This window comes from Halichoerus grypus, chromosome 4 (genome assembly GCF_964656455.1).
Source record: "Halichoerus grypus chromosome 4, mHalGry1.hap1.1, whole genome shotgun sequence".
NCBI lineage: Eukaryota > Metazoa > Chordata > Mammalia > Carnivora > Phocidae > Halichoerus > Halichoerus grypus.
In genome coordinates, this window is record NC_135715.1 from 175,667,821 (window position 1) to 175,695,710 (window position 27,890).

At 53.4% G+C, this 27,890-nt stretch overlaps 1 protein-coding gene across 1 annotated transcript in view; it reads right to left on the reverse strand.

Moving 5' to 3' along the window:
* CFAP65 (cilia and flagella associated protein 65) overlaps positions 1-27,890 on the reverse strand; it is a 34,206-nt gene that overhangs the window by 2,815 nt on the left and 3,501 nt on the right. Inside the window, 26 exon segments of the mRNA XM_078070033.1 lie at positions 138-182; positions 1,693-1,800; positions 1,987-2,100; positions 2,790-2,933; positions 4,072-4,230; positions 4,331-4,522; positions 6,754-6,864; positions 7,011-7,077; positions 7,362-7,538; positions 11,961-12,089; positions 12,401-12,614; positions 13,630-13,758; positions 14,192-14,342; positions 14,542-14,700; positions 15,654-15,878; positions 16,416-16,661; positions 18,107-18,244; positions 19,692-20,051; positions 20,256-20,456; positions 20,857-21,122; positions 21,497-21,719; positions 22,223-22,368; positions 22,653-22,852; positions 23,022-23,188; positions 23,663-23,765; positions 26,640-26,824. Coding sequence (XP_077926159.1) covers positions 138-182; positions 1,693-1,800; positions 1,987-2,100; positions 2,790-2,933; positions 4,072-4,230; positions 4,331-4,522; positions 6,754-6,864; positions 7,011-7,077; positions 7,362-7,538; positions 11,961-12,089; positions 12,401-12,614; positions 13,630-13,758; positions 14,192-14,342; positions 14,542-14,700; positions 15,654-15,878; positions 16,416-16,661; positions 18,107-18,244; positions 19,692-20,051; positions 20,256-20,456; positions 20,857-21,122; positions 21,497-21,719; positions 22,223-22,368; positions 22,653-22,852; positions 23,022-23,188; positions 23,663-23,765; positions 26,640-26,824 — 4,359 coding nt within the window.

Below are 27,890 nucleotides of genomic sequence, written 5' to 3' on the forward strand. Positions count from 1 at the left end.
ATCGGAGTGTGACCCCACCCATTGGCACTTCCATCCCTCCCTTCTAGGAGGCTGGGCCTCCTAGGCCCAGAGGTATCTCTGGGAGCAAGCAAGGACCTCTCAATTTATGCCAAGGAGACGGGGCTTTATGAGCTCACCCTGTACCTCCTCCCAGGTGCACAGGCTCTACAATACGCTCGTCCCTGTGGAAGCAAAGAGCGCCGTGCTTAGGATACAAGAAGCCTAGAGGGACTCCTCTCTTCTTACGTCTCTGCCAACCCATGCGGTGGGGGTGGGGGTGGGGGGCTGGAAGCCAATGCTGGGACCTGCTGCCCTCTTGATCTCACCCAACTCCCAGCCACACCCACTTCCAGGACCTTCTTTAGGGAAATGCTGCCTGCAGACAAGGAAAATCAGACCACCCAACTGGAGGAAAGAAAAGGAGATGCCATCAAATGTATGCAGGTTGTACCAAGGGTGCTTGTCCTTGTGCCTCGGATCACAAATACTCTCCTTTATGAAGATTTAATTCAGAAATCCCTTCTCCCGCACCCTCCAGACATGAGTTGCATTCATAGTTGGGCCAGAGCTTCAGAGGGGAGCGGTGCCTCCCTGGGGACTGAGTGTGGTGAGTGCAGAGGTGATCAAGGTGCAAGAATACCAGCACAAGGGGGCTGGGAAACTGGAGGAGGGACCAAGGGGGCTGTTCTGTCTCACGTTTACTCTCCGGCTCCCCTACAGATACGAATAGCCTGCTTAGTGCGTGCTTACTGCTCACACGGCTGTGGGCACTGTACGTGCTTTAGCTCATTCAATCCTCACAACAGTGCTGCAAAGCAGGCACTATTTTACTTGCATTCAAAATATTTTTTAAACTTTTATTTTTAACCTTCTTAATATGGAAAATTTCAAATGTATAGGAAAGTAGAGAGAACGTACAGAGTCCTCCGTTACCCACCACCCAGCTTCAACAATCAGCAGCTCATGGCCAATCTTGTCTCATCTGTGCCCCACCTCTGGATTATCTTTTTTTTTTTTAAGATTTATTTATTTATTTGAGAGAGAGAGAGCGCGCATGCACACACACTTGTGTGAGCGGGGGGAGGGGCAGAGGCAGGGGGAGAGAGAGAATCTCAAGCAGACTCCCCACTGAGGGCAGAGCCTGACCTCAATCCCATGACCCTGAGATCATGACCTGAGCTGAAATCAAGAGTCAGACGCCTCCCCAACTGCGCCATCAGGTGCCCCTGGATTATCTTGAAGTCAATCCCAGATACATTACCCCTATTTTATAGTTGAGGGAACTGAGACGTTATGTTAAGTAACTTGACCAAGATCCCAGAACTAGAAATCATCAAAGCCAGAATCAAAACTGGGCAACTTGTCTCCAGAGCCTGCCCCCAAAACCCCTGTCCCACACCGTCTTCCATCAGAAGGTGAGCTGTCTTGTCTCCCCTGGGTCCCCGGTGCCCAGCGCTTAGCAGGCACCCATTAAACACTGGCTACATGAGGCAGGGAATGGTCAGCCAGTCTTCTGTGTCCAGAAGAGAGTCTCTTGGGGAGATGCTATGCTTGGTCTAATGAAAGCAAGCTAATCTAGGACAGGCTGACCAGTTTTGCACATAGGACCACCTCACATCATCGCCTCTGTCCCCCCTGGTAAGGCCAGTCAGAAAGATCTGTGGTGTTCAAGGCCCACTCTGGCCTCCTCACCTTCCCTTTCCTATCTGTGATGGTGAACTCCACTTCCTGCCGAACTTCCTCATCCTTCCACTCCTGTAGTTCCTTATGGTACTGATTCAGGAGTTTCTGTTGGTATACCTATAGCCCAGGACAAGGAGAGAGAAGGCCAAGGTCTGGAGCACCTGTGTGCTGTGGACCCCCACCCCCCACTCCCCAGGGGCTGGCCCCCGCCTTTCTGTGAAGGTCTGGGGATCTCATAGCCCACCCACATCCCAGTACTGGGAGCTATGCTCCATCCTAGCTTCTCTCTGGTGCTGGTCCTACCTTGCATACCAGGTCTATGCTGTAGAAGCTGGCATGCACTGAGGCCTTCAAGGTCACCACAAATGGGACTGTTTCTTCAGGAGCCACCTTCCCTGTCATGGGACTCACAGACACCTGTTGGGGGAAGGGGTCTCTGGAGCTTCACAGGAATGGGATAGAGTGGGATGAAATGGAGTGGGTATGATGGGGTGGGATGGGATGGAATGGAATGGGGTAGGGTGGGGTTAGATGGGTAAGATAGGACAAGATGGGATAGGATGGGGTGGGATTCAGTGGGATGGGATGGGGTTGGATGGAGTGAGATGGGTGGGACAGGATAAGATGGGGTGGGATGGGGTGGGATAGAATGGGATGGTGTAGGATAGAGTGGAATAAGATGGGGTAGGATTTAATGGGATGGGGTGGGATGGGGTGGGGTTGGATGGAGTGAGACAGGTGGGACAGGATAAGATGGGGTGGGATGGGGTGGAATGGGATGGGGTGGAATGGGATGGGATGGAATGGGATGGGGTGGAATAGAGTGGGGTAAGAGAGGGTGTGATTTAGTGGGATGGGGTGGGATGGAATGGGATGGGATGCGGCGGGATGGGATGGAATGGGATGGGTTAGAATGGAATGGGATAAGATGGGTTGGAATTCAGTGGTATGGGGTGGGATGGAATGGGGCGGGATGGGATGGCCTGGGGTGGGATGGTGGGGTGGGATGGGGTAAGATGAGACAAGATGGGACAGGATGGGGTGGAATAGGGTGGGCCTGGAGCCCTGCTAGAGGTTCTGATTCTGCGGAAATAGGGGACTCTCACCTCCCCAAAGTCTAGAGGCTTCAGCTGCCACTCAAAGACAACTGGCTCGTTCTTGGAGATGTTGTTGAGGAACAGCAGGCGGCTGCACTTGGTCTGCACAGGAATGTTTCCCAGCGAGATATGGGACTGGGACAGGAAGACATTCTGTTGGTGGAGACAACACAACAGCCACTTTGGGAGGTGAAGAAATCATAACCATAGCAACCTCTCCCACTTACTGAGTGCCTTCAGCAGGCACCATGGTAGGCCGTTCACACACATTTGATCCTCACCATGGCCCTGTGATAAATGTATTATCGTCCCCACTTTACAGATAGATGTGCTGCTAAGGTTTAGAGGGCATAAAGAATTTTTCCAAAGGTCTCTTACAGGCACAGTGGGGATAAACCCAGTCTCACTCTAAAGTCTATGCTTTTGACAATTAAAATAGGCTTGGAAGGGCTGAGAAATCAGAATTTGCTTAGAGAAGACAGAACTAAAGCCAATGTAATTTGAATCCCTGAAGGATGGTTGTAAATAAATGGGGGGATCGGCAGTTGGCATCTTCAATGGGAACAGAACAGTAGGGGATCTGGAAAGACTGAGGCCACACGGAAGGGGCACTTTCTCTCTGTCCAGACCATGAGTGTCTCCAGGGCTGGGACTTTGTCTGGCTCTTCTTTGTGTCCTCAGGGCCTCCATAGTGCTCATCATGCAGTTACGGTCCAGAAAGGGTAGGAGTGGAAGGGTGGACAGGCCGATGTATAGGTGTATAGTGACTGGGTGGCTGTATGGAAGGATGGATGGAGAAGTGGGTAGATGGGTGGCTGGATGGATCAGTAAATGGGCATATGGGCCAATGGGAGGAGATGGATGGATGGGTGGATGAATGAATGGGTCAGACGTCCCAACAGTGGGGTGTGTTTGAACTAAAATGGGGTTATTGACCTTAGATACCTTACAGCAAAATCCATCTAGGTCCAGGGAGGGACTGTTCTGTATGAAGATAATACTTTACAGCCCTAAAATGGGAGAGCTTTCTTCTACCCCTTCCAAAATCCCCATCCCAATGCCCAGAGTGACTTGAGCAGGAACACCTATGGGCACTAGGTGGCAGGGTAAGCCTCTCATGGAGCGGTGTGCTGCCTGCTGGAGCTCGATGACGGCTGGTTCCAGGCTTCCCCTGTGCAACCCTCCCTTATCACCTCCATCACATTTCCTTCCCAGCTTCTCTTTGCACTGGCCCCCCAGGGCCCTCAGGGTCCTCCTAAGTCTCAGGCCTTCCTACCTCTTTTCCCCCTACCTGTCCAGGAACCATCAGCCTAGTATGCTTGGGGTTGTCATCCCAAGAGGAGATGTTGTGGAATGGGGCTGTGTCCCCCATGACATGGGGATCATAGCCCACTCCCTGGAAGCGGATCATGGCTGAGTTCCATCCTAGGACGTGTATGGGCACATCCACCTAGGAAGTTAGGAGGGTGGGGAAGGGACTGGTCAGAACACGGCATGCTGAGGAGGCCAACACCAACCTCCACCCTTAATCAGCCCAGGCTGCAGCTCACTGTGTAGGTCTTGGCCTCAATAGGTGAGAAGATCCATAAGACCTGAGCAGTTGTGCCTGGCTGGATCTCCCCTTGGGGGTTGAGGCAGCTGAAGATGGGGTGATTGAAATTTTTTTCCTGAACCTGTGACAGGATGTTCGTCTGGATCTCGTATGTCACGGGCACCGAGCCACCATTATACAGCTCATAAATCTGCAGGCAGGAATAATAAAGCCTCCACACCAGCTCAGGGCTGCAAAGCAGAGAGCCTGGGGTTCTGTGTCCACTGTGGGAGGGCAGGCTGATCTCCCTGATGTCCCCCTTACAGCCCCAGAGCCCCCTAACTACCCCTGATTTCCCTTATGGTCCAATGATCCAAGAAGTATGTAATTGTATTTTCAGTCTGGGACATTTTAGGATAATCTGTAATCCTTATTTTATTTACTCTTTTTTTTTTTTTTTTTTTTAAAGATTTTTTTTTTATTTATTTGAGACAGAGAGAATGAGAGAGAGAGAGCACATGAGAGGGGGGAGGGTCAGAGGGAGAAGCAGGCTCCTTGCTGAGCAGGGAGCCCGATGCGGGACTCGATCCAGGGACTCCAGGATCATGACCTGAGCCGAAGGCAGTCGCTTAACCAACTGAGCCACCCAGGCGCCCTATTTTATTTACTCTTAATTTACTTTTGCCAAGGTATAAGGGGACACTAAGGCTCGTGTCTCTAGTGTGGTGATTTACAGAAGTGTCCATGCACACACCCTCGAGACCCTTCAGCATCTTCAAGGCTCTCGCTCTAATCACCCGGGAGGCTGCCACTTTCCACGTCTGCCCTTAGAGGCAGTCTTGCTTAAGGGCAGATGAGAGAGGGGAAGGAAGCTATGACATCCCCCAAGACTAAATCCAAAGTGTGGGAATCACAGAATGTCCTGGAAGCAATCCAAGATCTTCTGGTCCAATCCCTCATTTTAGGATTAGAAAATGGAAGCCAGAGAGAGCAAACGGTTTGTTTGGATCTAGGTCTTGCCCCCTCATCTTTCCCAGCACCCACTCTTGAATATGCTGATTTTATTTCTCTAGCCTGGGCCACCTCTGAGCTCCAGACCTGGTATCCAGCTTCTGCTCCACAAGCCCTCCCTGCCCCCTCACCAGCCACTGATTGTCTCACAGACATCTCAAATTTGGTAAAAACCAAACTCTTCACTAGAAAGTTCTACCCCCCTCCACCCCCAGGGAATCTCCTTTCAGTAAATGCTCAAACTAGGAATTCAATACATCTCGATCCCTCCCTTTCTCCCACTTCCCCAAACTGGCCCCAGCAAGTCCCAATGATTCTGCCTCCAAAATGTAAATTAAATCTGTTCACTTCTACTTCCGCTGTCCTCTTATGGATCCAGGCCACCATCTGTCATCATCTCATGAATGAAAGTAGAAGCTTGGCCACAGTTGTGGAGATTGGTTGGAAGCACAGTTGGGTCTCCTTGCTCTAGATCTGGGGGCATTTTTCATTGTCTATGTTCAGATCCACAGGGAAGTGGTCTAGTCTTTCAGGAAAGCTCTCCAGGGGGCACTGAGTCTTTGCCTTCCTTTTCAAGGACATAGGTCTCTGCAGCCTTGTTTCGGGGGGGAGGAGGGTGGCTTCCAGGAAGCCAGTAAGGTAGAGGGTGGTGTAGGGAAGCATATAGAGCTCAGGGCTAGGGGTCCCACCCTCTCAGGTTCAGAAAGCCCATTCCTCTGACTCTAGGCTGGACGACCAGAGGCCTCTGCTCAGAAATACAAGGACTTCTAAATGGTTAGAAATTTCACAGCTATGGCATGTTTGGGAAAATACTATGTCCCCCTCTGGGAGATTTCCAGTGTACATTTTCAGAGCAAAGGAACCCAATTCCCTCCACTTGATAAAGAAAATTCTATAGTTTTGCAAGGATTCAGTCTCGTTTTTCACGCACCAGAAAAATGTCTTTCCTGGGGCAGTGATTTTCAACCTGGGGCTGAGACCTATTAGTGAGCAGACCATGAAAGCAATTTAGCAGGTGGAACAGAATAAAATAAAAACGGAAAACATCAGAATGCTTTGCGTGTAGTAGTGTACACATTCATTTGCGGTACTTTGTTTTAAGTATATGTGTATGTATGTACTTACTGGGTTATTATCCAAAATATATTAGTGTGATTCATGATCAAAGAAGTTTGAAGAATCGTGTGCTAGAAGAGAGACCCCCCTGCTTTTGCATGGGAACACAGGAACAAGGCCTGGCAAAGGGCTTACTTAGCACCAAGCACCAGGAAGCGGAAGCCTCTCACCTTGGATTTCTCCCAGTTGCCCAAACTCAGGGTTTGACCTGTGGCCCCACTTCTTAGAGTGAGGACTTCTGGAGGGCAGGGTCTTTGTCACCCTGTAAAAGGCTGATGCAGATACACAGAGATCAAGACAATGTAGACCACTGACCTGCCTTGGGGGCAGTGTGTCGCCGATGGGGACAGGGACGAACTGGTGGCTGGTGGAGGTGAAGTGCACGTACTTTTGCTCCTGCTTCACTGTCACACCTATGAAATTTAGCTGGAAAGACAAAACCCATGAGTAGCATCCTTCCCTGGGAGAAACAGAAGCACCCAGCAGAAAGATCTGGACCCTAGCTCCCCGGGGGGCACAGTTCCCTGCTCCTCTCTCAGGCGTCCAGGACAGGACGAGGTCTGGGGTCTCACCAGGATCTCCCGGCCATGGGACACTTTGAAGAGCACTGGGAGGCGATCGGTGCCCACGAACACGTGGCTGGAAGGGAAGAGACGAGTATGGGCTGAGTTATGGAGCCCCGGTACCAGCAGGAGAGCAAAGCCCCTGGGAGCATGTGGAAACCTCTGAGGTGGGATGGGGCAAGAGGGACATGAAACCTCCCCGTCAAGTGGGTGGACGGGGTCCTCCCCCCGCGGCGGGCACTTAGGGTACTCTGGAGTCACAGAGTGCAAGGCCAAGCTCCTCCAGGAGCACAGGGAAAGGGAGGGGTGGGGGCAGGGTCTCCAGGACGGGAAGTGTAGGACAGGCAGTGGGAGGAGTACCTGTATTTGAGTTCCACCACCTGCTCTTGCCCAGGACTCAGGCTCCCAGCCTTGGGGCTGATGGAGAATACGCAGTTGTCCTGCACACGCATTTGGTGAAGCTCGGTGGCGTCAAACTCTGCTTGCTGTGCCCACAGCTCCAGGTCAATCTGCTGGTCACTTGGAAAGAGGAAGGCCCTGGAAGAGGGGTGCAAGCCTCTTAGAACAGAGAGGCAGGAGCTCTGAGCTGCAAGCAGGGTGGATGCTCTCCCAATTTGGCAAGCTGCCCCATGCATGGCTGAGCAAACACGGCTATGGTGGATTCTCACTTCATAATGGCCCCCAAACCCAAACCCGGGAACGGCAGCAGGTCCCTGGTGACAAAGTGGAAAGTGGAGATTGGGGCTTCCATTGTGGGGGACAGGGGTTGAGGGGGACTGTGTTATGTGGGTAACGTTGAGCTAGCTAGCCACTAACCCCGGGGGGGGGGGGAGTTTGTGTGACAAAGCTCTTAGGAAGGGCCATTTGAAGCACCTAAAAATGCCAGCAACACCAACCAGGCACACCCCCCCCCCCGAGAGGGAGGGTGTCTAGGTCAGCGGGAGCATAGGGCAGAGAAGAGATGCCCCAGCAGGGCTGGCGTTCTTGAATCTGGAGCAAGTCTGGGCATAGAATTAATGCCCCCCCAAATGTCTCACATTGTAGGAAAGTAGATACTGCACTCTAGCTGGTTGACAAAACAAGCGGTGAAAGGGTCCCCGGGTTACGATCTGAAAAGGAGGACCCCTTCACTTGCAGAGACATGGCATAGAACTGGCCTCACACTGGGCAGACGGCATGAACGGGGAGCAGCCAAAGGGGAAATGCTCAACAAAGAGTCGAGGAAATCGCAAATCACGACTCCCTTGAATCAGTCTTAAATAGTTTCACATCAGCAACGTGATAAACAGTTCCACTCGATACTGGTAAGTTTAAAGAGAATGGACACCTTCAAACAGGTAGAGAGAGAAAGTACGGCTACCACCTTTTGTTGTAGGAATTTTGACAGCGTCTACTAGAATAAAAACAGCATGAGCCCTTTGACTCAGACATTCTCTCCTGGGGAAGTACCCTGCGTGTGCACGTGCTCACGCTCACACACACACAGATGTTTATTACAACTTTCTTTGTAGTGGCAAAAAAAAAAACCAGTACAGGATGAGTTTAATAACTTAAGGGCCATTCATATTATGGAATATTATGCCAAGTATTACAAAGAAAGAGTTAAGGGGCGCCAGGGTGGCTCAGTGGGTTAAGCATCGGTGAAGCATCTGCCTTGGACTCAGATCTTGATCTCAGGGTCCTGGGATCAAGCCCCTTATCACATCCCATCATTGCATGGGGCTCCCTGCTCAGCAGGGAGTCTGCTTCTCCCTCTGCCCCTCCCCCTGCCCCTGCTCATATTCTCTCCTTCGCGCACGCTCTCTCTCAAATGAACAAATAAAAAATCTTTAAAAAAAGAGTCAAGAGTTTTATGCGTTGATCTGTATTGATCTGAAGGGAACGTTACTGGCACAATGCTAAGTGAAAATGTTAATGATCTAATGCTGAGCAGAGAGCAGTATGTACAGCATTGTGCCATTACTGTAAAAAAAGAATTCAAGGGAAACAGAATAACCCCTGGGCTGTGTTTGCATGTGTGTGTTGTAAGTGCTGAGGATGGAAACTCCCTTCAAACCCTCCAACATCCCAGCAGAGTGGACATGTGGCAGGACCTGCTTCCATCACCTTTGTGTCTTTTGACTGGTGAATAAACTGCTTTTGTTATTTTATCCAGGAGATACTGATCAGCAGCAAAACTGGAGATCTTGCTACTTTGGGGTTATCTGGATAGTTTCGACACCTCTGTTTCCCTCGCTGCCCTCACCCAGTCCCCGTCCAAAAAATCCCAACCTGCTTTTCCCTGCCAGTCCTCTGGTGTGGGCCCCCTCACCTGCTCCCCTGCTTCAGGCTGCTGGTCCATTTCTCTCCCTGCACCCTGCACCCTGCACCCCAGACCAGAGTGGCAGGTCTTGAAGGCAGATCATGTCTTTGTCCCCCGGCCCCGCTTACATCGCCACCATGCCCTCAGGAAGAAGTCCAAACTCTTAGGAGAAGGATGCCAAGGTCCCGATGTTGTGGCCCTTGTCCACCTCTCAAGTCACATCCAGCACCCCTTCCTCCCTATCAATGCTCCAGCCAGGGTGAGCCCTTTTCTCTTACCTGTGTACATACCAGGACCTCTGTCTGGAAGGTTTTTTTTTTTTTTTTTTTTTAATTAATTAATTTATTTGTTAGAGAGAGAGCACAAGCAGGGGGAGCGGCATGAAGAGGGAGAAGCAGGCTCCCCACTAAGCAGGGAGCCTGATGCGGGACTTGATCCCAGGACCCTGGGGTCATGACCTGAGCCGAAGGCAGATGCTTAACCGACTGAGCCACCCAGGCACCCCTGTCTGGAAGGTTCTTTGCAGCCTCTCTGTGTCTTCTCCCTAAGCTGCAGGTCTAGCTCAGTTGTAGTTTTCTTCAGCACACATCACCCTGCCCCAGACCCCTGCGGCACCCGGAGGGCCAGGCTTGGACCTGTCGGCACCTTGATTCCTAAAAGCCCCCAGTAAACATTTAGCCGAGACTTAATGAGTGCACGAGGGACCAGGAGATGTTAACCAGTGTATCTGATGTCAGTAAGGCCCTCTGCCTCCCTGGGCCGGGAGCAGAAGCATGGGAGGAGAAGACCCAGAGGGAGCGGGGCAGGCAGCTCTAGGCTCCTATTTCCTCCGATGCTCCCCCTCCCACTTGGGGTTCTCATTCTGTCCTGCCTGCTGCTGCCTCCAGGCCAAGTCCACAGTCCCCATTTCTTACTGGTCTTGGCAGGAATAAAACCTTCAGTCTGTTCTTTATGAGCTCAGCAGAGACCAGCTAGAATTTTCAAAAATAGCCTTCTAAGAAATTGAAAGGAAACACAACAACACACAAAACCTAGGAGAGTCAAGCCTTCCAAGGAAGGTTCGCTGTGCTTGGACTCCTGGAAGAAGCACGGACTGCCTTCCTGAACCTCAGATGATCTCCTGATGGATGGGCTCAGCTCAGCGGGCACCGTGCCTGGGTTTCCTCCCACCTCGGTTTCCAGCCACCTGGCCTCTCTCCACAGAGAGTGTGAGCTGGGCTTGCTCCTACACAAACACAGTTGCATGCATAATCCACCAAAATACCCTGCTCCATGCCAGGACGGACTAACGCCGCTTTTCCTGTAGCGCCTGGCTTCTGGCCATTCCAGTAGCCCCAGTGAATGGCGGGTCTGGAGCTCAGGCGGGCCCCGGGCCTTCCCTACCAGGCCAGCAGCGCTGCCTGCCAAACTTCCTCAAGTCATCAGGGCCAGGAGCCCTCAGCTACTCGTAGTCCTGGCCCTTCTCAGACAGGAGCCACGTAAGGAGCCATGTAAGGAACCAGCCTCCCCAGTTGCCTCCACCCCAGCCAGGGGCAGGACAATCCAGAGAGTAAGGGCGGCCATTGCACCCCTGATGGTGCAGCCCCCACCCCAGCTTTGCCCCCCCCACACCCCAAGACTCTGCTCAGGAAGGAAGGTTCCTGAGATCACAAAAGCACCCCTCCTCCCCCTCCCGCCGCACCTATTTTCCCAGGCCGGGCCCCTGGCTCTCTCTCCCAAGCCTTACCCAGATGGGTGCACTTGTTTCTCACCTCCGTTTAGGCAAGAAAAGTTAGAAGTCATCAAAAGGAAATTTACTAGGAAGTCCAGACACGTGGCAGAGGCAGGGAGGAAGAACAAGAAAAGGCCCTGGCATGGAAACAGGATGTTTACCGGGCACAAGTTCGGGCCCCGACGGGAGGAAAGTCAAGCACAGGAAGGTCCACGCTTGGCAGGCTCAGGGCTCCAGGCCTGGGCCCCCGTGCCTGGAGAGGCGCAGCCTGCCCCGCGGCCGGCCTCAAGCCTTCCCGTGGCCCGCGTGGCTTCGCTCAGCCACATCTTCCTCCCCGACACTGGCTCCGCGGCAGGCTGGCCCTGTCCTTCCCCACCAGAGATCTTAACTCGCCCCCATGCAGGCCTGGCCTCCCCAGACTGAAGCTCTGTCGGGGGCACCCCACGGCCTAGCACAGTGCCTGGTACACGGGAGCACTCTGAAGACTTCTTGCTGACTAACCTTGACCGATCTGGCTTTGAACTTGGCTCTGCCTGCTAACGGCTGAGTGGCCTTAACTGAGTCCTTAGCCTCCATCTGCAAAAGAGTCAGCAGAGGAGGATTTTTCTCCCCAGGGTTGGTGTGAGGCTTGGAGGAGAAAAGGCTCGTAAATCAGTGCCTGGCACGCAGCAGGTGTCCAAAAGGATACTTCTCACTCATTAAGCTCTTAGGATGACCGTGCTGGTCTCCACCAGTCTCCCCCACTCTTGAGCCTGTGGACATGCCTCTGGCAGTGACAGGTTTGGAGAGCTGAAGGGTGATCCCCAATCCCACGCTGGCCTCCCCGCCCCATCAGTGAGGGGATCCACTTCTCACAGACCCCACAGCCAGGTCCACCCCAAGCCAGAGACGGCCTCCTGCACCTGTCTCCTGGGCCCCTCAGCAGCCCCCTCCAAGCCCGCCGTACCAGTCCAGGGCCACCACTCCGCTGTTCTTCAGGGCCAAGAGCACCACTGAGGGTAGGACCTCTATTGGTGCTGCCCCAAAATTGAAGTCAAGCTTCAGAGGGGTGAAGACGGTGGGGATCTGGCTCGTGCTGTGTGGAGCAGAGAAACAGACCCAGAGATGGATGGGGACAGTACGGGGCCCTCCCAGGGGTGCCTGCCTGGCTGGCTGGGCAATCATCTTCCTGCAGGTGGGAATTGGGAGAACCTGGGACTCAGGGGCAGGGGCCAGACCTTCAGCCAATCCCTGACTTCTCTAGGCCCCTCCAGGGATGGGCAAGAATTTGGTGGGGGGAGATGGGGAGCCACTCCATGGACAGGTCCTGGTGCTGGGGGGCTGTGGGCAGAAAGCTCCAAGAATACCCCCAGATAGGCCCTGCCCCTTCCCCGGGGCCCTCCTCACCTGTGCCGGGTGGGCACCTTGTAGGTGAGCTCCCAGGGCGTGGGGTCACACTCCAAGTAAGTGTTGAGCCTGTCCAGGGAAAAGAGGCGCCACAGGTGTTTCCGGGTGATGCCCTTGGCGCTGCCCATGGAGCAGACATCCAGGATGGAGAGTAAGGGGTACACAGCCGTCAGGAAGACGCGACACAGCTCCTGCCTCTTCCCAGCCTCGTCACCTAGGACGGGGTGTGGAAGAGAGGAGTGGCCTCACCTCCCAGCTGCCCTTGGGCGCGGCATGCAGGCTGAGGGGGTAGGACCCCTGGCCACCTGCCCAGGACCCTTGTCAGGAGCAGCAGATGTTTCCCAGGCTCTGGGATGTTTCCAGCAACAGCCAAGCCTCATCTGGTACTTTCTACGTGTCAGGTATTGTCTGAAACGCTCCGCATGCATCCCTGTGTTAACTGTGCACCGTTACTTGTTTTCAAACTGACTCTCACTAACGGCTTTACTGAGATAGAATTTATATACCATAAAATTAACGCTTTTAACCCATATAATTCGGATTTGTCGTATATTCAGAGCTGTGCAACCATCACCACTATCTAATTTAGAGCATTTTCGTCATCCCAAAAAGAAGCCCGGCACCAAACAGTTGTCACTCCCCATTGCCCTCCCCCCACCCCCCAGCAACCACTGATCTACTTTCTTTATCTATAGATTTGCCTGTTCTGGATATTTCACATAAATGGAATCATACAATATGTGGCTTTTGGCGACTGGCTTTTTTCACTTGGCATAATGTTTTCAAGATTCATTCATGGGGGGGCGCCTGGGTGGCTCAGTTGGTTAAGCGACTGCCTTCGGCTCAGGTCATGATCCTGGAGTCCTGGGATCGAGTCCCACATCGGGCTCCCTGCTCAGCAGGGAGTCTGCTTCTCTCTCTGACCCTGCTCCCTCTCGTGCTCTCTCTCATTCTCTCTCTCACAAAAAAAAAAAAAAAAAAAAAAAAATTAAAAAAAAAAAAAAGATTCATTCATGGGGTAACGCGTATCAGTGCTTCTTTTTCTTTTGCACATCTGCGCACACGTACACAGACATCTACACACCAGTCCCCCAGAGCACACCCCTAGCATGCTAGCGCTCACCCTGCTAGCCCTGTGTGGACCCTCAGCACCCTCCCACCCCAAGTCCTGCTCACACAGTCCTCCCCCTTTCCTCCCTGGCCCTGACTCTGCCAGATGGCCCAGGTACCTCTGTGGGAGAGGAGAGAGTAGCTGATCTTCCAGCAGTACTGGGACCGCTGGTGGGGACAAGCAGTCAAGCAGATGGTGTCCTGGGACCGGGGTGGCATGCTCCCCTCTGTGCGGTCCAGCTGCAAGGCTGCTCAGGGATGACCCGCGTGGGGCCGAGGGCAGAAGAGGTACTCAGTGCAGGCCAGAGAGTCCCGGCCTCTCCTCCTGCTCCTTTCCAGATATCCTTCCCTTGGGCCAGCAGAGCACTGGCCAGAGAGCAGGCCCAGAGCCAGGAAACAGGGAGCAGAGTCCCTCTTCCCAGACCAGACAGAGAAAACCAGTCTTTGGGTCATTGGCACCTGCTAATGGGAGGCAGGTGCCAGCAATAGTCCCATTTTATAGATGAGGCAGCTGAGGCCCAAAGAGTCACCCACCCCATGCCACACGTGTAAAAGGTGGAAGCACCAAGTGTTAAGCCCTGCTCTATCTGCCCCCAAACCTTGATCTGGTTAACCATTGTCCCTCACTGCCTGCTTCCCCGGCCCTGGCTCCGGTCCCAGCCCAGGCCCAGGCCCGAGTACCGAGCGGGCTGTCGTCCACGACCTCAGGGCTGCACTGCTCCAGGAACAGGCGATAATAAAGAGTGCAGTTGCCATCGTTCAGAAGCATCAGCAACCTGGACTGCTTGCTATTCACCAGCACGTTCCCAAAATCCAGCTCCTTTTCCTTCGCCTGAGGGCCAGAGTCAGCCAGCCACAGCCCTGGCTTTCCCACCCCTGGCCTCAGACAATCTCCAAGGCAGGGCAGGTCCAGAGGGCCAGAAGGCTCCCATCCCCTGCCCCCTTGGAGTCAGGCACCCTGGGGCCTTCCCTCCCACATGTGCCCTGGCCCCCAGCTCCCCAGCCCCACCTGCCACAGTTCTCCTACTCACGGAGAGGCTGCTGGTGATGCCCACACCCACCAGCCGGAGCATGTAGTGGGTGGTGGCGGGGGGCTTGGTGTCTGGGGGCAGACCGGCTTCCCAGACCCACATCCCCACTCGGAACAGGTACTTGGTCTCCTCCAGAGGGCTGAAGGTCCACGTCAGCGTCTGGGGCCACAGAGATCATCCCTTCGTGGGGCTCTCCAGAACCCCCTACCCAGACTCCTGGCCACTGGAGGTCCCACTGCTGGAGATCAAGCTATGGTACCCCTTTCTGAGTGTTTGCCCTGTGCCGGGCACTTTCTATACATCCCTCAGCCCTTCCATCCTTTATCCCCACGAGGTAAGCAGTATTATTTAGTACCTCGTTTTCCGAGACAGAGAAGTGGGGTAACTTGCCCAAGGTCACATGGCTGGCGAGGGGCTTGATGGGAGCTGGAGTGTAAACTCCTGAAACCAAATCCATAGCCTATGTGGTCTCTTGCCTCCCTGACTACTACCTGGGTTCTTCCAGACACCATGTGTTGGTGGTTCTTGGCCCAAGTTTGGCCAACTAGTCTATAAGGTCTTAAACCAGGGAATGGGGCTCTGCTAGATTGGGCCCCAGCTGGTGCCCCCCCTCCAGACTGCTGCTGGGACCTCGAGGATGCCCCTTCCTCATGCCTTAATGATACCCACCCATTTGGCCCCCAATCCAACTGCTCCAAACCACCTCCCAGCGATCTCGCAGCTTTGGGGACATGGATGGAGAGCAGACTTGCCCCTTGAAACTGGTTCAAATGCCAGCCCCACCTCCTCATTTGTAATCTTCGTAAATGGCTTTTTCTTCTCTAAGTTTTGATTCTTCTTTGTAAAAAGGGCATTTTATGACAATGGTAGCCATCCCACCCACTTCTAAGGCCGGGGAGGTGATTACAGATTAAATGGGAGGGGGCACACTGTAAACCTGACCCCTGAGAGGCATGAGTAAGAGATGATGGTGAAAGTGAAGAGGACCTTGGCTCTCCTTGGAGACGGCCCACCCCAGCTCACGTAGACGTCCCTGAGTGCGTGCCTTGGCTGGGGGGCGGGGAGGAGGCAGATGGGAGCATGGGCCCCCAGCCGTGGGGTGGGGCACTCACAAGGCTCTCACTGGGCTGGATAAGTCCCCGAGCAGGCTGGACGGCCAGCATCTTTCGGTGCGGCTGGGAAATCCTCCATTCAAACTCCAGGGGCAAACGCGAGGGGTTGCGGAAGGTGAAGAGGCTGGTGGAGGAGCAGCCCACCCAGGTGGGCTTGAAGAACACGTGCTTACAGGTGTCCAGCTTCAGCTGCAAAGCCTCCTCCCGGCTCTGCATGCTTACCTCCTAGGGCCAGAGGAAGGAGGGCAGTGCCCTGATGTGACCCCGCTGCCCTGGCTCCCCCAAATGTCCAAAAAGCCTGGGCACGGGCAGCTTCTGTGAAGACAGAGTAGGTAGTGACCGACCCAGGAGATGGTTCTTGAAAAGAACTCAGGGACTGAGAGAGGCGGTACAGACCATTTCATGGGCCAGATATGGGCCCACCACCCTGGCCCCTTTCCCTGGCCCAGCCCCAAACGCCCCTCTGCAACCTGCAGATATGAGTCTTACATTGCCCCCACTCATTCCTTTGGGACCTATGCACCCCTTTTCTTGTCCCAGACACCTTGAGGTGGACATGCTGGGCCGTGAGGGTGGGAAAGCTGTTCACAGATGTGGCCGAGGGGTCTCCTCCCTGCTATGGCACTTCCGGGGGAGGGAGGAGCAGCCCCTTGACTACTTTAGGGGAGCAAGAGAGTCCAAACCCAGAATTTGGCTTTGAGAAGGGAAGCCCCGGACTATGGCCCACTCCTCAGGACCCAGTCCCCTAGCCCTGCCTTTTACCTTGAGATACCGGGGGCAAAAATTGAACTGCAAGTAGAAAACATGCTGCTTCCAGGAGTTGCCCTTGGGGTAGGTACAGACGAGGAAGATCTGGTGGGCCCTGGGGGCCACGAGGCCAGAGCTGGGACGCAGGGAGATGTCTGAGCTGCTTTGGGGGGCCAAGTTGAAGGTCAACATCATGGAGCCTTTGTTGATCAACAGCAGGCTACGGTAGGAGGGTTCGCTGGGGGACACTGCAGGAAAGAGCTGGGGTGCGCGACAAGAGGGACCCACGCTCAGATCTATGCGCTTCCCTCTCCCCTACCCCGCTGATCTGCACATGGGCACCATATCCCTCAATATTCCCTGGATGCCTAGGGGCTCAGGGAAGTCTATGTGGGCGTGGGTGGGCTTGCCTCCAAGGAGAGCCAAGGACCTCCACACATCCTCGTCACCACCCTGCAAGCAGGGAATAGAGGGACATAGCTTGGCCCCCAAAAATGCTTCTGTCCTCCAGAGACTTCCAGACAGGGAGATGGAGTGGCTATAGGAAGTGGGCCCAGGAAACGCAGGCATCTGAGACCCCCCAACCCCTGAAAAGTTAAGTAGGTCTTTCATTTTAGGGTGCCCTCAAATCATCCTTTGGAGAATTCACTTTCAGAGATCCTGGTCCAGAAGCTCTGGGATAAGCAGCCCCTTCTAGATGATTCTCTTACAGATGGCTGAGGGGAACCCCCCTCCGAGAAAGGGAAAGCCCCAGAAATCCCAGCTTCCAAACATTCCTAAAGCATGTAGGGTATGGCCAGCTGCAGGCTAAGAGCTAGGCCGGCCATATCACACAAGGCCTAAGATCGCTGACTAGGGTGCCCATCCAGCTGGGGCAGACGTGCCCGTGCCGTGTGTGAGGCGGTGGGGGGCAACACAGGCCCAGAACCGGCTGGACAGCAGTAAAGGCCACAAACTGCTGGGATAAACCGGTCAAAAGAAAGGGATGGGGGTCAGGGAGGGGAACCTCGTGCAGTCAGGGAGGGACTTGAGCTGAATCTCGGGGGTGAAGTCGGTTGGGGATTGGGGAGCAGAAGTGTAGCTGGTGAGGGGGCAGGATCACCCCCAGCACAGGGCCCCAGAGTGGCGCCTTTCCAGCAATATGAAGCGTGAGGGCAGTGGAGACGGATGGGAAGGATGACAAAAGTAAGGGAGGCTGGGAGAGGTATAGAAGGAGAAGCCAGGACTGGAACTTGGCCGACTGGCTCTGGAGTTGATGCTTTTAAACCTTCGGCATCTGGCTGCTCGGGTCAGACAGGGCCTCCAAGGGCTCCTCAGAGAGCCCTGGGAATTATGACTCAGGAAGCCGAGGGACCAGCTTTGTGACCCACAGCTGCCTGGGCAATCTCCAAGGCCAGGGGCTCATGGTGGGTGGTCGGATCCCTAGCAGGTGTTCGGCAAACAAGGCACAGACAAATGAAGGAGCTAGAGAATCTTCAACCTCAGTGCAAGAGGCCCAGGATGTATTTCAGATCGAGCAAGGAGGGGTCAGGGGTCCGAGCTCCAGACTGGCCCACAAGAGAGCCCTCCATGACCAGAGCCCCAGGTGGGGAGGTTGGGATGGCCTGGGAGGGTGCTGGGATGTATCTGAGGCCAGCAGAGTGTGGACCGAGGCAGAAGCCAAGCTCCCCTTTCCCACCGCCCACTGCTACTGGGGCCACGCTCACCTTGGGGGCGTGCAAGGAATACTGAGGGATGTGGCGCTCCAGGGCAGCGTGATAGCTGTGGCCTCGTGCCCGGAGGGTCAGGCACCAGGAGGGACACACGGTACAGTCCTCCTCGATGTTATTGTAGCTCCGCAGGACCTGCACCGGGGCCGGACCCATGGACAAGCTGAGAGTCCTGTGTCCGACTCTGCGGGGCCCCCCAGCCTGCCCCCCTGCGCTACAGGAGTCCCACACTGGGCACAGAGGGAGGAGAGGGGCTCCCTGGGAGGACAGTGCAGAGACAGCCGTCAAAACCGCTCTGACCACAGCGCGCCAGGGCCGCGCTGGGCACTCCGCAAATATGCTCTGTAATAACCACAACAGCACCAGGACAGGGCCGGGGCTGGGATGCACGGAGAGCATTCATCCTGCAGGAATGTGCCTAGAGAAGCGACGGCCAGTAGAAACAGAACGCGAGCCACAAATGCAAGCCACAAAGGTAGTTTTACATGTCCTAGCAGCCACATTAACAGGGGGAAACATGAGAAATTCATTTCAGCGATACGTCTTATTTACCCCAATAGATCCAAAATCTTACCATTTCAACCTATAATCAATATATAAGTGATGCGTGATATACCTTACATTCTTTTTGCGCCTAAGTCTTTGAAAGCCGGTGGGTCTCATACGATGTATCTCAATTTGGACTCGCCACATTGCAGGTGTTCGGTGGCCCCATGTGGCTGGTGGTTGTCATATCAGACAGTGCCGGGCCAGAGCCAGTAGCCCAACAATCTGGAGGGCTCAGCCTTGGCACGGCCAGGTGTCCACAGCCTTATTCCTACAGCCTCCACAACCCCCCACTGCCAAGATATTAGAACAGAGGCAATTAAAGTCTCAGCTTTGGAAAGCCTTCTCAAAAGTTCAGATACGACCCCAAGTTTTTAGATGAGAAGACCAGGGCTCAGGGACATTAAGGGACTTGCTCAGGGTCACACAGCCGGTAAGGGATGCTTATCTCTCAGCCCCAGCACCCTGGCCGCTGGGAAAGAACAGCAGCGTAGGCAGAGCTGACAAGGAAGGGAAAAGGCAGGACCAGAGATGAGGGAGCGACCAGCGTCTGTGACCAAGAGGCTGGGCTGAGCACGGCCAAGGGAGATTGTACTAGAAGCCCCTCCCCCCCCACACCTAATTATCCAGCCCCCCTGACTTGGTCCCCCAGGCTCTGGTTCCAGCCCATGGCTCTTTTGGATGGACCACTTCCTACTTCAAGGACTAGAGAGAAGCCAGGAGCCCCAGGGAGTGACTCCTTGTGTGCCGAATTTTCCCAAAGGGCTTGACCCCAGCTGAGTTCTCCCTCTGGAGGGAGTGGGAGGCCACATATGCGTGAGATGTAATCAGATGGGGCAAGAATCCCCTTGGCCAAGGCAGCCTATGAGTCTGGGAGAAGACAAACCAGTAAGGACCACCGTGTGGCCAAGGAAGAGCTTGGCACATTGAGGATGGATCCCACAGCAGCCCCCACCACTCCCTCCAACCCTGCCCTGCCATTCAAGCTCCAGGGCAGAGAGGCAGCCCTCCCCCAGTCTCTACTGCCCCCACGCACCTTATAAAAAGCGAAGGCCTCGAGCTCCACGGCGTACAGGCAGTTGGGGTAAGGTGGATGGAAGTGCAGGCGCATGGCCATGGACTTGAGTGGAGGCACGTCACAGGTGTCTGGGGTCACCCAGAAGGGGCAGTCAGACCTCTGCGTCCAGACCACCGTGATCGTGCCCTTGGTGTGGTTCATCAAGCACAGGGGGACAGGGTTGGGGTTCTCGGGCCCAGGGCAGGCACCAAAATCCACGTCAGTGGGTTCTATGCTGACAGGTGGGGGGAAGATGGCTAGGTCGCTGGTACCATCGAAGAAGTACTCAGTCATGGGGGGAATGAGAGGATACTTCAGGGCTGATGCGTCCGCCAGGTCCTGTGTGGGGAAAGACAGATGAGCGGGGGCCAAATGCCATTCCTCCTGCCATTGCCCCTCATTTGAATGCCCCTTTCATCCCCAACTACTAATGCTGCCCACAGGACTCTGGGGGAACACGACTTGGCAAGAATTTCTAGAGAAGGGGGCATGAACCTGGGGAAGGGAGCCTGTCTATAGGGGGCCCAAAACAGTCCATCAAACCTCAGTGGGAATCCTGAGGGCCCCATTCTCATCTTGCTCCAGCTTCTTCTCCCGCAGCAAGATGCCCAGGATGTCAGGAGGGTAGAACGTAAGGCCCCGGGCCAGGTGTGTGCGGTACCAAGCGAGGTGCTGAGGCCTCAGGATGGCTGGCTTGGTGCTGTCCGAGTGGCAAGTCCCAATCAGGTCCAGGAACAGCGGGTCCTGTGACATTTGTCTGTATAAGGCAGGATTTCAGCCTCTGCCGAAAAGGGATGTGACCAGGTGCCAACTGGTCAGGGCACAATTTGTAGGACCTTGCCCATGGCCCTGAGTTGGGTCCTCACTTCAAGGCTCTCTACTCTGAGTCCAGTCCCCCCTCTCCCCAGCCCAGCAGCAGCAGCAGCAGCAGAAAAGCCCTTGACCTGGCTTGGAGTGAGCCTTCCTGTGCCGTTGGCCAGGCTCTGGCTCCAAAAGCCAGGCCGGGGCCCTGGCAGAGATGATCCAGGCGGAGGTTCCAGAATACAGGAGAGTGATCACCAAGCACTGTCTTCATCACTGGGCCTCAGATCGGCTCCTCCAAGGCCCAGGAGAGCCCCTCCTCGCCTCCTCCCCCACCGCTCACCTGGTGGTGGATGAGACAGGCCACTCGCCGAAAGTAGATGATGGGGTGAGTGGGCTGGAAGGTACAGTGCAAGGTCATGCGGGCCTTGCCCACCAGGGTCCCAAAGGCTGGTCTGATGCCGAAGATACTCTCTTGGCAGTCAATGGCAAACTGGAAGTAGGCTGTGCAGTCCGACTTGTTCTCAATCCACAGGGGCTGCTCCGAGATCTGCCCAAGGTTGACCCAGCTGAAGTTGACAGAGCGGTGTTTCAGGGACACATCAGGACCTGGGCGGAGATGGGGCTCCTGTGAGCAGCCCCGCCACCTGGGTGGGGCTGGGCTATCAGGCTCCCTGAGGATGTCTCAGAAAGGGTCCCCCTGATGGGAGGTGGCTCTTCCTGGAGACCGAAGGCTGGGCTGGAAAGACCCAGAGCCCCAGCAACCTGAGCTGACCTCCGAGTTCACCAGGGGTGAGGGCAGGAACATTATCTCCAGGCGTCCCAAACTGATTCCACACTGAGCCCACCAGAGGGCAGCAGACACCCAGACTGAAGGGCAAGGAGGCATCAGGCCCTTCAAGCAGGCAAGGAGCCCTTCCCAATCCTAAATGGGGGCTGTTCCTGGCCCCAGAAGCAGTGCGGTGTCCTAGGGTGGCCAGTACCTCTACAGAAGCCAACGACTTTGAGCAGGGTTTGGGAGGCACAGCCAGATGGCAGGATGGACAAGTAGTCAATAGTTCTGACGTCCAAGGTCTCGGGGTGAAAAGACACGGACACTAACTTCTCCCCTCCTGGAGGCACAATGCCACTGGTAGTGGGGCACGAGAAGGTATGATCTTTGGCCAGCATGTCTGAGGCTACTTCGATCCGGAAGGGGGCGCTCACCTGTGGGGCGGGGTGGGGGGGTGGCAGGAAGGGTCAGGTCACAGGGTGAGGCAGCTGTCCTTACCCAAATGCCCAGCTGAGGGGGTGAGGGCGGCTGAAGTCCAGTCTGTGCCCCACTTGTCAGCTGAGCATGGAGGCCACCTCCGCCAGGAGGAAGGGAGAGGCCAAGCTGTGTGCCGGGTGCTGGGACTGCCTGGGGGGTACTCTTTTCTTTCCCAAAGGTACCAGAAAGGCTAGCTGTGGTCCTGGAGGTAGGACCACCTTAGGGCTGCTCTTGGAGTTGCTCTGGGGATGGTCAAGGGATACTCTAGCCCAGCCCCCAGCTGAGATGAAAAGACACCTGTTGACTGACACATGCGTGTATCAACAGACGTGGCTTATGTGAGGCTTGGGGCCAAAAGTATGGAGAGAAAGAGGGCATTTGTAAAGGGGATGGGTTTTAGGAGCAGCCCGTCCTGTGGTCCTGCCCCCCGCACCCCCAGACACACACATAGGACACATACCGCCGAAGGGTTATAGAGCTTGATCTGCCTCTCAGCGGTGCAGCCCACAGCGACGGTGCCGAAGTGCAGCACTTTCTGGATGCCTTCAGCATCCTGGTCCTCTGGTCGCTTCTGCTTTATGCTCACCAGCAGCTGGGCGCATTTGGCTGGGGCAGAGATGAGGGAGTCTTGGGAAGAAACCCACCAGGGCCTCTGTGGCCCCAGGAGAACAGTCCCTCGAAGAAGGCAGATATCCCCAGGGAAACACTGGTCTGCCCCACCAAGGAAGGCAAAGAAAAGGCAAAGCCTGCAGGGCTAGGGGAGGGTGGGAAGCTGGCGGAGGTCCTGTGGAGGACAGGCCAGCGGGGGGTGTAGGGGGGCACATTGAGGCTTTGAGACCCAGGAGGGGCAGCAGGTGGGCTCTGGGGACAGGTGAGGGGTCGGGCCTCACCCACAGCCTGCAACTGGATGCTGCTCTTCTGCTTACTGCCCTCTCCATACCAGCATGTGGCCTGAACTTCATAGATGATGGCCAAAAGGGGGTGAAAGGTCACCTTGGTGTAGGAAGCCTGGCCTGGCTCCAGCAGCCCCGTGGTGGGCAGTACATGGAATGGGCTGGAGAACTCCCAGGTGAAGAAGGTGGGCAGGTCCCTGGAGAGGGGTACAGATCAGAGCCACTGGGCTCATTCTGACCCCTGCCCCTACTTTAGAAAGGCAGAGATGCTGGGCCCCTCCTCTCCTCCCTTCCCCCACCAGCACCCCGGGACCCTCCTCACCGAGCTCACTCTCCCCGCCTCTGAGCCTCAGCTGCTCCCCTCACCCCACATTTTCCAGGCAGAACCAGGCCTCAGCCGTGTCCCCCACGGCACACATGGGCAACTGCAGGGACGGTGGGCAGATCAGACTGTGGCAAGGCAGGGTGGCCCTCAGGTCCACACAGAACATTCCCTCTTCTTTCTCAAACCAGAGCTGGTCCATGTACTCCTTCTGCAATGTGGGGGGTGGGAGGCCGGGGGCGGAGGCAGTCGTTGATCGGTGGTATCTGCATGGTACTCAGGGACCACACATCCCACCCCAGCTCTTGGCCATGCCTCCGACACAGTCACCGAGGGCTGTGTCTGAGGAGGTGTCCTCTAACACTGTCTTGGTCTCAGAGACAGGGGGCCTCTTTTGTATCTGGGGGAATGTTTTGAGAGTAGGAAGAGGCTACGGAATCTAAGGCTTTCTGGTGGCCAACACAGTAGCACAGATTTTAGCTGCCAACATCCAACTGGGAACCCCACGCGGTTTAATGAGTTTAGGGTCAGAGCCTCTCCAGGGCTTCCCAAGCTGGAGTTTCTGCTATGTGTGTGTCCTGGTGGGGGAGGGGGGGTGCTCCTTGCTGCTCTGCCCTGCTTCCTGTTCCAAGGTCACGGTGCCTGTGTCCCTCCCTGCCAGCGCCCTCAAAATGGCAGACCTTACCTCCTCCAGAGGCCGGAAGATAATGGGGAGCGTGAAGGTTATGCCCGGGCTCAGCAAGATGGGCTGGGGGATGACTGTGAAGAAGAACTTGGTCTTGGGGGACCTGCAGGAGAGAGCCAGGGCTTAAGCACTTTAGGATCAGGGCTCAGAAAACAAGAAAAATCCCCGAGCGCTGAGCTGGGTGGGGAACCAAGGCTGAGAACAGAGGGGCCAGGATGCCGATCCAAGCAGAGCCATAGGCAGGGCTGTAGAGCTTCAGCATGGGTCAAAACCATAGACAGTGCAGACTTCAAAAATAGTCACAGGAAGACGATACTGCCAATAACTCTATACCAATAAATGTTAAAGTTTAGGTGACATAAACCCATTTCTAGGAAAGTATAACTTACCAAAGTGGACTAAAAAATTAGATAATACAAGGGTACTTGGGTGGCTCAGTGGGTTAAACGTCTGCCTTTGGCTCAGGTCACGATCCCAGAATCCTGGGATCGAGCCCCACATCAGGCTCCCTGCTCAGCGGGGAGTCTGCTTCTCACTTTCTATCTCCCTCTGCCCTTCCCCCCTGCTTGTGCTCCCCCTCTTGCCCCCATCTCTCTCTCTCAAGTAAATAAAAAACCTTTTAAAAAAAGAAATAGATAATACATTTTATGACCACCTCACCTAATATCATCAAAGCCATTGAATAAGTAGTCAAAAATCTTCCCACAGAGAAAACACTATGCTGAATGGCTTCACAGCAAGTCCTACCAAACATGTGATAAAAAATAACCTCAGCCTTACCTTCCCAGTAATATAAAATGAGGAAACACTCCCCAAAGTATTCTATGGATCCATCATAATGTTGTTACCAAAATCTGACAGAGGTAGGAGAGGAATGGAAAATTACAGGCCTATCTCTCTCATAAACAAAATGAGAGAGCCCAGAGAATTTAGCAATGTATAGAAAGACTAGTGAATTATGACGAAGTTGAGCTTACTCCAGGAAATACATGGTTGGTTCAACAGAGGAAATCAATGTCCTCCACCAGGTTAACAAATTAAGACAGGAAAAAAAAAAATCAAATGATCATCTCAATGAAGAAAAATATTAGATAACCTTCAACATGTTTGTGAGAAAAACTCTTTTTTTTTTTTTTTTTTTGTGAGAAAAACTCTTAACAAACGAGGAATAGAAGGGAATGTCCTTAACCTGGTAAAATCTTTAAAAACCCAAGCCAAAAGAAAAGGCCACAGGAAACATCTAAACCAATGGTGATACACTGGAATTTTTCACATTGAGATCACAAACGAAACAAGGATAAACATCAGTGGTGGAGGAGATCATCAGGGAAAGTATGAACTTTTCAACAAATGGCTTGGGGACATTTGGACATTTGTTTGAGGAAAAGAATTATCGGATCCCTACTTGAAACCATTCACATACACACACACACAAATAAAATAAAACCATTCACAAAAATCAATTCTGCATAGATAAAAGACAAACATGAAAAGCAAAACTATCGTCTTTAGAAGATACTATAGGAGACTGTCTTCATGACCTAGGTAGGGGGAGAGAAGGACTTCTTAAGCAAGATACAAAACAGCACCAACCATAACATAAAAAGATTGATACATTTGATTCCTCTGAAATGAAGAACTTCAATTCTTCAAAAGACATGGTAAAGAGAGGAAAAGACAAGTCACAGGTGGGAGAAGATATTTACAAAACATAACTGACAAAGGATTAGTAGCCCTAAGAACTTCTATTAGAGACAGGGGCGCCTGGCATTGGGACTCTTGATCTTGGGGGTTGTGAGTTCGAGCCCTGCATGGGGGTGGAGTTCACTTAAAAAAAAAAAAGACAATCCAATAGAAAAATGCGTACAGACTTGAACAGGAATTCCACAGATGAAATGGTCAATAGCACATGAAAGACACTCAGCTGTATCAGTAAGCTGGGAAATGCAAATTAGAGCCACAAAAAATTACCATTGTTGGAAAATTTTTAAATTCTGACAATAACAATGGTTGGTAAAAATGCAGAGGTGCGGGAATTCATGCATGGCTGGTGGGAATAGAAATATAAATGAGTACTTTAGAGAACAGTTTGGCTTTATCTATAAAAAGCAAACATGGACACCCCTAGGTCACAGCAATTCTCCTCCTATGTATCTACCCTAGGAAAAACTCCGTAAGTGAAGATCTATACATGAATGTTGATCACAGTTCCAAACCAGAAACAACCAAAACATCCCGCAACAGAAGAATGGATGAATATATTACAATATAAGCATCTGTTGGAATATTATACCGTGATGACAAAGAATGAACTATTGTTGCATGCAGATGAGTCTTCCAAACGTAACTTAACAAAAGCCAAGGAGTTACAAAAATATATTATACTATTCCACTTATGTCAAGTTTGTAAGAGAGTAAAATTAAACTATATCATTTAGGGATGCAAACATAGGTGACAAATCCATTCAATTGAGAAAAGCAAGGAAATCATTATCATTAAGTCAGGAGAGTGGTTACTTTTATGGTAGAGAAGATGTTTCAACAGGGGAGTGACACACCATGGGAGAAGGTGAGCTTCAGACACTTACTATTCCATTCGTAATCTGGTCACATGGGCTCCACTTCCAATAATCATTCAAACTGTGCATGTTTTATATAATCTTCTAATTTTATACAATAACTTTATTTTTTAAAAAGATGTATTTATTTTAGAGAGAGAGTGGTGGGGAGGGCCAGAAGGAGAGGGAGAGAGAGAATCTCAAGCAGACTCCCCGCTGAGCGAGGAGCCGGATGCAAAACTGATCTCACAACCCTGAGATCATGACCTGAGCCAAAACCAAGAGTCGACACTTAACTGACTGAGCGACCCAGGTGCCCCTAATTTTATATGATAATTTTAAAGTTTGTTTTCTAAAGAGTGACTGTTTGGGGGGCTTGAGGGCTCAGGGGCTGGGTCTCTGATCCCTGATACTGGTACCTGTACGTCATCTTCTGGGTTTTCAAGGACAGATTTTTCAGAGCCAGGCTCTTGGTGATCTCTTTCCCGAGTGTCCAGCCTTGCCATTGCAGCACCTCAGCCACCTCAATGCCCCAGATGACCCTCTTCTTCACTTTGTCTTGCTTCTTTGAGAAGCACATGCGAGTGTCCACCAAGCTGGCAGGCTGTCCAGTTGGCAGGGAAAAGGGGGAGAAGAAAGGATGCATTAGAGGGGTAAGATTCAAATACCCAGAGAACAGGCAAAAAGCTCCCATCTCCCGAAAGCAAGGAATTGACCCGACCCTTGGCCCCTGGGGGATGGTCTGGAGAGAGAAGATGAGGGGCAGTCAGATATTACCATTTCCGAGGCCACTGCAATGGTTTTCCAACGAGATTCTTCATGACCCTTCCCCTGCAGCCTTCCCTGGACCACTCCATTGGGCACTGAGCAGTCTTAGCTGGTCAGTTCTGTTCCTCAGTGCACCCAAAGGTACCAGTCCCCTTGGGGGCTGCCTTCTCCTTTCCTTCCTTCCCATCCTACCCTTTTGCTGCAGAAACCTCTCCTAGCTGGAGTGGTCTATCCCACGTACTTTTTGAGACCACAGGAATACTCTACCATTCCCTCTCCCGTCCTTCAACTGGCTGGTGGAGCAGGGGAAGGAGTCAATTTGCCTTCAAGAAATCCCCACCCCCCACCGTGATGTGGGGGCCACTCCAAGCACTGTTCCTGGCGATGTAGAGGCGCAGTGTGCCAAAGCTTCCCATCTATAACGGAAAATCCTTCCCGAGCTGATCCCTAGTCCCATCTACCTGAGGAGGGAGGGGGACGGAGGGGGCAAAGCCAAGGTGAAGGGAAGATGAACAAGGTACCTCTTCCTACCACAGTCATTGCAATGAACATTCCCCTCACTGCCATGTTATTTTATCTCTGGCCAAGTATTGCTTCTATATTGTTACTTAACATAAAGATATATTCATCCACTGGGCAAATATTTGTTGACTACCTATCACACGCCAGACATTGTGCTAGGCGCCAGGACTACAATAGGGAACAAGACAGACGCATCTCTTCTGTCTTGGAGCTTACACTCTCAGCTTAAATATTTACAGAGAGTGTCAGGTGGCCAATATAGTATTTTTCTTTCCTGGTTGACCCATGGAGGAAAGGTGACATGGGTGAGCCAGGGTAACTTATGGTAAATATCAGTTGGGACATCAGTCAGGGTCCAATCAGGAAAACAGAACCACCGT